Source organism: Cebus imitator, unplaced genomic scaffold (genome assembly GCF_001604975.1).
Source record: "Cebus imitator isolate Cc_AM_T3 unplaced genomic scaffold, Cebus_imitator-1.0 Scaffold553, whole genome shotgun sequence".
NCBI lineage: Eukaryota > Metazoa > Chordata > Mammalia > Primates > Cebidae > Cebus > Cebus imitator.
The window spans coordinates 287566-296650 of record NW_016107868.1 but is presented as its reverse complement, the minus strand read 5'-3'; the positions used below and the strand labels follow the sequence as shown (position 1 = coordinate 296650).

At 37.1% G+C, this 9085-nt stretch overlaps 1 protein-coding gene across 1 annotated transcript in view; it reads right to left on the bottom strand.

Moving 5' to 3' along the window:
* Window positions 1-9085, bottom strand: part of NAA35 (N-alpha-acetyltransferase 35, NatC auxiliary subunit) — an 81992-nt gene that overhangs the window by 19091 nt on the left and 53816 nt on the right. The window contains exons 13-14 of the mRNA XM_017515609.2: window positions 8150-8209; window positions 3578-3684 (exon numbers count right to left, since the gene is read on the bottom strand). Of these exons, the coding sequence (XP_017371098.1) occupies window positions 3578-3684; window positions 8150-8209 (167 nt within the window). The remainder of the gene's footprint in view (window positions 1-3577; window positions 3685-8149; window positions 8210-9085) is intronic.

Below are 9085 nucleotides of genomic sequence, written 5' to 3'. Positions count from 1 at the left end.
TGACCAAAACACCAAAAGCACTGACAACAAAAGCCAAAATAGACAAATGGGACCTAATCAAACTCCACAACTTCTGCACGGCAAAAGAAACAGTCATTAGAGTGAATTGGCAACCAACAGAATGGGAGAAAATTTTTGCAGTTTACCCATCTGACAAAGGGCTGATATCCAGAATTTACAAAGAACTAAAACAGATTTACAAGGAAAAAACAAACAAGCCCATTCAAAAGTGGGTGAAGGATATGAACAGATGCTTTACAAAAGAAGACATACATGAGGCCAACAAACATAGGAAAAAATGCTCATCATCACTGGTCATCAGAGAAATGCAAATCAAAACTGCATTGAGATACCATCTCACGCCAGTTAGAATGGCAATCATTAAAAAATCTGGAGACAACAGATGCTAGAGAGGATGTGGAGAAAAAGGAACACTTCTACACTTTTGGTGGGAGTGTAAATTAGTTCAACCATTGTGGAAGACAGTGTGGTGATTCCTCAAGGACCTAGAAATAGAAATTCCATTTGATCCAGCAATCCCATTACTGGGTATATATCCAAAGGATTGTAAATCATCTACTATAAGGACACGTGCACACGAATGTTCATTGCAGCACTGTTTACAATAGCAAAGACCTGGAACCAACCACAAATGCCCATCGATGACAGACTGGACAGGGAAAATGTGGCACATATATACCATGGAATATTATGCAGCCATAAAAAACGATGAGTTCGTGTCCTTTGTAGGGACATGGATGAACCTGGAAACCATCATTCTCAGCAAACTGACACAAGAGCAGAAAATCAAACACTCATAGGCGGGTGTTGAACAATGTGAACACATGGACACAGGGAGGGGAGCACTACACACTGGGGTCTTTTGGGGGGAAATAAGGGAGGGACAGCCGGGGGAGGGGAGTTGGGGAGAGAAAGCATGGGGAGAAGTGCTAGATGTGGGTGATGGGGAGGAAGGCAGCAGATCACACTGCCACATTGTGTATGCCTATGCAACAATCTTGCATGTTCTTCACATATACCCCAAAACCTAAAATGCAATAAATTAAAAAAAAAAAGATTAAGAAACATTTTATAATTATGTAATTCTCCCAATAAATCTGTGATATTTCCAATTCCTACAGATCTGTATTTGAACAATTAGAGTTGGATCCAATAAGATCGAATTAACAAGGAGAAAAGGAAAAGTCCAAAGTCTCACTTTTTCATGACACTACTTCAGTGTCATATACTTTCCTACAACTGATTTCCTCATGGACTGTGCTTACAATAGTAAAGAAAATACTATACAGGATACTAATTTTTTCTGTACCCCTACTTCTTGCCATTGGCTATAAATCACCTATACATCCCTTTGGCACTTCATCTCTTCTCACAAAGTGGTTTCCTTTGGTCTTCCTTATCTCTGATAAACAGAGCCTGGGTCACACAATGGAAAAGATAGGGTACCCAGCACCCACGAGAAAGAAAAAGGTAAACACTTGTAACAGGCAGTTGGTGAAATGGGAAGAGCTGAAGGTTCGTTACATCTTTAACCCTAAAGCAAGAAAATTACTTGAGATTAAAATAAAGCACTTTTCAAAAAGGCTCTCTCAATCTAAAAATGATTATTTTCAAATTTAAAAATTCAGTATTTATAAAGTATGTTCATTAGTAGCCTTGAATATAAAGAGGAAGAACTTTCTTACAACACAGCAAAAATAACAAGGAGATGAATGTCATGAGGCATAGGTAAGGGAGATCTAGAAGACCAAGTTAGTATGCTAGGAGCTCTAAAAAAGGAAAAAACAAAACAGATGAAGGTGAAGCAGTAAATAAGTAATAACAGGGAAAAATAATCTGACTGAAAACTTGAGTCTTTAATGACCGAGTTCCAGGTAGGACTAGCTGAAAATCACACATGAATATTCTGGTAAAACTTCTGAACTCCTAAAATAAAGAGAACCTCGTCAATGCTCCAGAACAAAGTTTCAAATCACTTACAAAGGAAGAATGAATTCTCATCTATAACACTGCAATTTTTTTTTTTTTTGAGACGGAGTTTCACTCATGTTACCCAGGCTGGAGTGCAATGGCGCGATCTCGGCTCACCGCAACCTCCGCGTCCTGGGTTCAGGCAATTCTCCTGCCTCAGCCTCCTGAGTAGCTGGGATTACAGGCACGCACCACCGTGCCCAGCTAATTTTTTGTATTTTTAGTAGAGACGGGGTTTCACCATGTTGACCAGGATGGTCTCGATCTCTTGACCTCGCGAGATCCACCCGCCTCGGCCTCCCAAAGTGCTGGGATTACAGGCTTGAGCCACCGTGCCCGGCCTAACACTGCAATTTTTAAAACAGTGGAATTATAGACTACCATATAATAAACTTTTCCATATATACAGTCAATTATCGTTATTTGTGGTAGTTCCATAAAGTTTCTCAAGTTACAAAATTAGACAATTAAATCATTGCTAATAGGGGAAATAAAGGGTTAGATTCCTATGAGTCTCTGGTCACAACATTTCCATGAACTAATCAATGTATAACCTTGTTTTATGTGTATTTCTGTTTAGGACACCTTAATTTAATGTAATAAAATATTGTTGATTTATTAACATCAAACTCGTGGCCCAATAGCATATACCAAATGTGAACAGGCTGAATTCTGCTTTCAAAAGATTTGAACTAACAAAAATTACTCCATCATATAAAAGAAACACATTAGGCCGGGGCAGTAGCTCATGCCTACTATAATCCCAGCACTTTGGGAGGCCAAGGTGGGCAGATCACTTGAGGTCAAGTGACCAGCCTGGCCAACATGTAAAACCCCATCTTTACTAAAAATATAAAAATTAGCTGGGCATGGTGACTTGTGTCCATGATCTCAGCTACTTAGGAGGCCGATACCGGAGAACTGCTTGAACTTGGGAGGCAGAGGTTGCAGTGAGCTGAGATGATGCCACTGCACTCCAGCCTGGGTGACATTATGTACATGCAAATATTTCAAAATTCAGAAACATCAGAAATCTAAAACACCTCTGGTCCAAAGCATTCTGGATAAGAGATACTCAACATTTATCGCTAAATATTGGAAGCCATTTAAAAAAATGAGATCTACCATCAAGTAACTTGTGACAGAAAGCCATCGTAACTTTCAGTGAAAAAAGATACACTTTGTTAACTGTGTTTTGTTTTTTTTAAACAAAGTGTAAGTGCTTTGTTAAGAATTAATGACTCCTTTCTTCCCTTCCCCATTGGAAAAGCCTGAAATTTCTCAGAATGCCAACTCAAATGACGATTCTTTCTGCATGCAATCCTTTTCAGCCTCTAATAGGGCAAAGTTTAAGGACTTACACCAGAAACAAAAAAACTTGGAGGAGCTATCAGAAATGTCAACCTCATTAAAAACTTAGTTTAAATCTAAACAATGTGGCAGAGATCAATTAACACGATTGAGTTACTTTTATGTGGAGATTTGATCCTAAACAATTTTGATACTTAGGCTATAAAGACAGAGTAGAGAGAAGTTGGGCTTTTAAGGGAGCACGTACAACTATAAAATGTCTTACAATACTTACTTGGGAGAAAGCACCGGAGGACTGACAAAAGACCGAAGTGCATCTTTCACCATGTCTTGCATGAGATGAGTTCCAAAGACCTTTTTGTTATCCACCAGGAAAGTGGTCTTAAAACAAATGTTACATATTAGTAATGGTGTCACACAGAATTGTCATTACTGTAAAATGAGTATACTTTTATAAATACTACATATATGAGTGATTAAAATATAGAAAATTGGTGAAAATTTTTTATAAATTGCTGTCTCCACAATGAGTGTTACTTATTAATCCTTACTGAAGGTGTATTCTGATGTAGAACAAAAAACGTACAGAAATAAAAATCTCCCAAGCCAAGAGCGGTAATATAAAAACGGTCAAAATAAACTGACTAATCTTATTATGTCAAATGAGCTAATGTATTAAAAAATGCTTCACAAACTATGAAATACTAAATGGCTATGTCATTTGATTAATCCTATGTTTATCTCTAATGAATGTTTTATAACACATGCAAATATTTTAAATATTTTTTCATGCTTTTTTCTGAACATAAATTTTTAAAATAATTTGCATTTAATAATGTTTTAATTTCCTTCCCTTAATCCCACTGTATCTTTGTATTTAATATACCATACCTTGATTTTCTAATATTGTTTTTAAATTTTATTTTAAAATTTACATATGGCTGGGCGCAGTGTCTCATGTCTGTAATCCCAGCACTCTGGGAGGTGGGTGAATCACGAGGTCAGGAGTTTGACACCAGCTTGACCAACAAGGTGAAACCCCATCTCTACTAAAAATACAAAAATTAGTCAGGCGTTGTAGTGCCTCTAATATGGTAAAGTTTAAGTACTTACACTGGAGATAGAAAAAACTTAGAAGAGTTATCAGAAATGTTCTCAACCTCATAAAAACTTTAGTTTTAATCTAAACAATGTGGCAAACCTTAGTTTTAATCTAAACAATGTGGCAGAGACCAGTTAACACAATTAAGTTACTTTTACATGGAGATTTGATCCCAAATAATCTTGATACTTTGGCTATAAAGGAGTAGAGAGAAGTAATCCCAGCTACTCAGGAGGCTGAGGCAGGAGAATCACTTGAACCCAGGAGGCGAAGTTTGCACTGAGCTGAGATCATGCCATTGCACTCCAACCTGGGCAACAGAGTGAGACTACATCTCAAAAAAAAAAAAATTAATAAAATTTACATATGGTGAAATTTACATTTTTGCTGTGCACTTCTACAAGTCTAACAAATGCATAATTTTTAAAATCAGTCTCACAATCAAGATACAGAATGACTTGTATCACCCTAAAAACATTCCCTCATGTGATCCCTTTGTGGTCAAACCCTCCTCTCGCCTCAAACCGCTGGCAATCACTCATCTGCTGCTCTCCAACTCTATCATTTTGCCATTTCTGGAATGTTATTAAAATGAAATCGTATAGTCTTTTGAGTTTGGCTTCTTCCACCCAGCATAATGCAGTTGAGATTCACTGGCATTGTTAAGTATATCATACTTCATTTTCTTTTCATTTCTGAGTAGTATTCCACTGTGCATGTACCACAGTATGTTTATCCATTCACCAGCTAAAGAACATTCAGGTTGACTCGGTTTTTGGTGATCATGAACAAAACAGCTCCACACATTTGCAGAGGTTTCTAGAAGAATGTCAAATTTCACTTCTAGGAATCGACTAGGAGTGTGATCTACATGTTGATTTAATAAGAATGTGCCACACTATTTTCCAAAGTAGCCGAACCACATTACACTCCTATCACCAATACATCTTCGTCAGCACTTGGTATTATCAGATTTTTTTTTAAAAGATAGTCTGAAAGGTAGGTAGTATTTCTGTGGTTTAATTTGCATTTCCTTATTATTAACCATGCTGAATCTGAATATTCAATATACTGAATATCGCTGAATATTAACCATATTAGATTTGTACCTAAGTATTTCATTTTTTGATGTTATTGTAAATAGTTTTGTTTTCAAAATTTTGATCTCCCATTGTTGAAGTATATAGAATTACAACTGCTTTTTGTATAATGACTTCATATTCTGCAATCTCATTAAATTCACTATTTGGTTCTAGGAATGTCTTTGTAAATTCCATGGGCATTTTACATGGGAAGTCACGTCATCTCTAAATAGACAACATGTTTTCTTCTTTTCCAATCTGTATGCCATTTCTTTCTTTTTCTTGCTTTATTGCACTGGCTAAAATTTCCAATGTTAATTAAGAGTGAAGTGGGCATCTTTGCTTTCTTCCCATTCTCGGAGGAAACCATTAGCCCTTCATCATTAAGTATGATGTCAGCTATAGGGTATTTTTGTGTATGTCCTTTATCAGGTTTTAGGAAGTTCTACATATAGCTTTGTTAAGAGTTTCAAATCATGAACAGATGTTGATTTTGTCAAATTTTTTTGTGTATCTACTAAGGCTTTAGATAATATGGTAATTATGTTGACCAATTTTATTTTTCTTTCTTTTTTTATTTTTTTTTTGAGACGGTTTCTTTCTCTGTCTGTCACCAGGCTGGAGTGCAGTGGTGCGACCTTAGCTCACTGCAACCTCCATCTCCCAAGTTCAAGCAATTCTCCTCTGCCTCAGCCTCCCGAGCAGCTGGGACTACAAACATGCGCCACCACATCCAGCTAATTTTTATATTTTTAGTAGAGACGGGGTTTTACCATGTTGGCCAAGATGGTCTCAATCTCCTGACCTTGTGATCTGCCCGCCTCAGCCTCCCAAAGTGCTGGCATTACAGGCATGAGCCACCACGCTCGGCTGATGAACAATTTTCAAATGGTGAAACAGGCTTGATTCCTAGGATAAATCTTATTTTGTCATAGTGTACTGCCTATTTTTATATATCGTTGAATTCGATTTACTAATACTATATTGAAGATTTTTACATCTGTGTTCATGGAATAAGATTTTTACATCTGTGTTTATAAGGAAACTATATAGTTTTCCATGTTTGTAATGTTGGTTTGGTTTTGATAGAGTAAATTTTGACTCATATAATGAGTGTTCTTGCCTCTTATTTTCTGGAAGACACTGCATAGAGCTGGCCTGGAATTTGCACTGTTGTAGGTTTTTAACTGCAAGTTCTATTTATTTAACAGATAAGAGATTATTCAAATTATCTGTTTCTTCTTGAGTTTTGGTAGTTTATGTCGAAATTTAAAGGAATAGGTCAATTTTATTTGCTTTTGCATTTATGAACAGAGTTGTATATAATACTCCCATTACTGTCCTTTTAATGTTTACAGTCTGTAATGATATCCCTTCTTTCATTCTTGATATTAGTCATTTGTATTTTTTTCTTATTGTGCCTCATTAGAGGTTCATCGACTTAATGAATATTTTCAAAGAATGAGCTCTGGGTTGCACTGATTTTCTCCATTGTTTTTCTGTTATATATTTTTACTAATTTCTGCTCTTCATTATTTCCGTCCATCTGCTTGCTTTAATTTGCTCTTCTTTTTCGGGTTTCATACGGTGGTGGCTTAAATTGTTAACTGTAGACTCTTCTTTTTTTTTTTTGAGATGGGATCTCATTCTGTTGCCCAAGCTGGTGTGCAGTGGCGCAATCACAGCTTACTGCAGCCTGGACTTCCCAGGTTCAAGCAGCTGGGACCACATGCATGTACCACCACACTAAGCTCATTTTTTGTAGAGACTGGGTTTCGCCGTGTTGCCTAGGCTGGTCTTGATCTCCTGGACTTAAGCAATCCTCCCACCGCAGCCTCCCAAGCTGCTGGGATTACAGGCGTGAGCCACCATGCCAGGCATATTTTTCTTTCATATAAACTTTTAATGTGGCCAGGCATGGTGGCTCCTGCCTGTAATCCAAACACTTTGGGAGGCTGAGATTGGTGGATCACCTGAGATCAGGCATTTGAGACCAGCCTGGCCAACAGAGTGAAACCCCGCCTTTACTAAAAATACAAAAATTAGCCAGGCATGGTGGTGTGCACCTGTAATCCCAGCTACCTGGGAGGCTGGGGCACAAGAATCACTTGAACCTGGGATGCAGAGATTGCACTGAGCGGAGAGTGTGCCACTGCACTCCAGCCTGGGCAACAGAGTGAGACTCTATCTCAAAACAAAAAAACATTTGATTCTATAAATCTCCCTGTAAGCACTGCTTTAGTTGTATCTCACAGATTTTGGTATGTTATATTTTGACTTTCATTCAGTTCAAAATATTGCTGAACTCCCCTCAAGACTTCTGTCTTTGACTCATGCATTACCTAGAGGTTGTTTAACTTCAAAATATCTGGAGATTTTCCTAGATCTCTTTCTCTTGTTGGTTACTGGTTTAATTCTAAAACAATTAGAAAGATACTCTGGATGATTTTGATTATTTCTATATTATTGAGGTTTGTTTTATGACCTAGGATATGACCTTGATGTATGCATAATGCTTAAAGTTAATACTTCAATTAAAAAATATACAACACTAACTGGAAAATTCTTTAAAAGCATCTTCCTTTTGTTCAATCAATCAATAAAACAATGTCAATATGCATATAATGTTGAAAGAAGTATTTTGATACTAAGTGGAACTTACTTGTAACAGAGATCTTGAAAGAACACATGGTGACTGTTCACTAAATTCACAGAAAAAATCCTAATAGATGCATAAAGAAAAAGCAATGTCATTAATAGATTAAATAAAAGCTGAAAATGCTTCACCATATAGAGTATAATTTTTACTAGACCTGGAAATGACATAGTACCAGCGTTAAAATACGACAAATAAAGGTCATTTCTATAGAAATTGTTTAATTGTATAAAAGGGGCAATGGGTTAGTAGACTCTAAAAAAATAATACCAACAATAGTTTACTAAGTCATGGCAGAACTTTAGTTCCTATTTCACAAAAATAAATACCAAGTAACCAAGTCAACTGGATGCACATTACTGACTGTTGCTGACTTTAGGGAAAGACCAAAAGATACAGGTTTTTGAGATTCTTTAAAAAATCCTGCAGCTTGCTGAGAAAAGTCCAAAGGATCACTAACAACGCCTCAGGTACCTACCCTCAGTTAGAACCAATGTAGGTCCCCCTGAGGTATGTGGAATGAGCAATGCTTTCCTCAGAAGGCTCAGAAAAAGTGACTGGCAATAATGGCAGACAACTTAGCTTTCAATATCAGGAGCCTGTCACAACCCAAGTCAGCCCTATTGCTTATTAAAAAAAATTTTAAAGTCCATTTGCCTACCAATACAACTGGCAAAACAACTATATACATCAAGAACATATTACCTTATGGTTGATAAGGGTTTATAGGTTGATTTCACTTAAAGATCTTGCAATTAATCTGGTGAACACGAATATCCATGTAACAATTAAGATAAAAAGAGTCACTGTGGGCCGGGCGCGGTGGCTCACGCCTGTAATCCCAGTACTTTGGGAGGCCGAGGCGGGTGGGTCACGAGGTCAAGAGATTGAGACCATCCTGGTCAACATGGTGAAACCCCGTCTCTACTAAAAATACAAAAA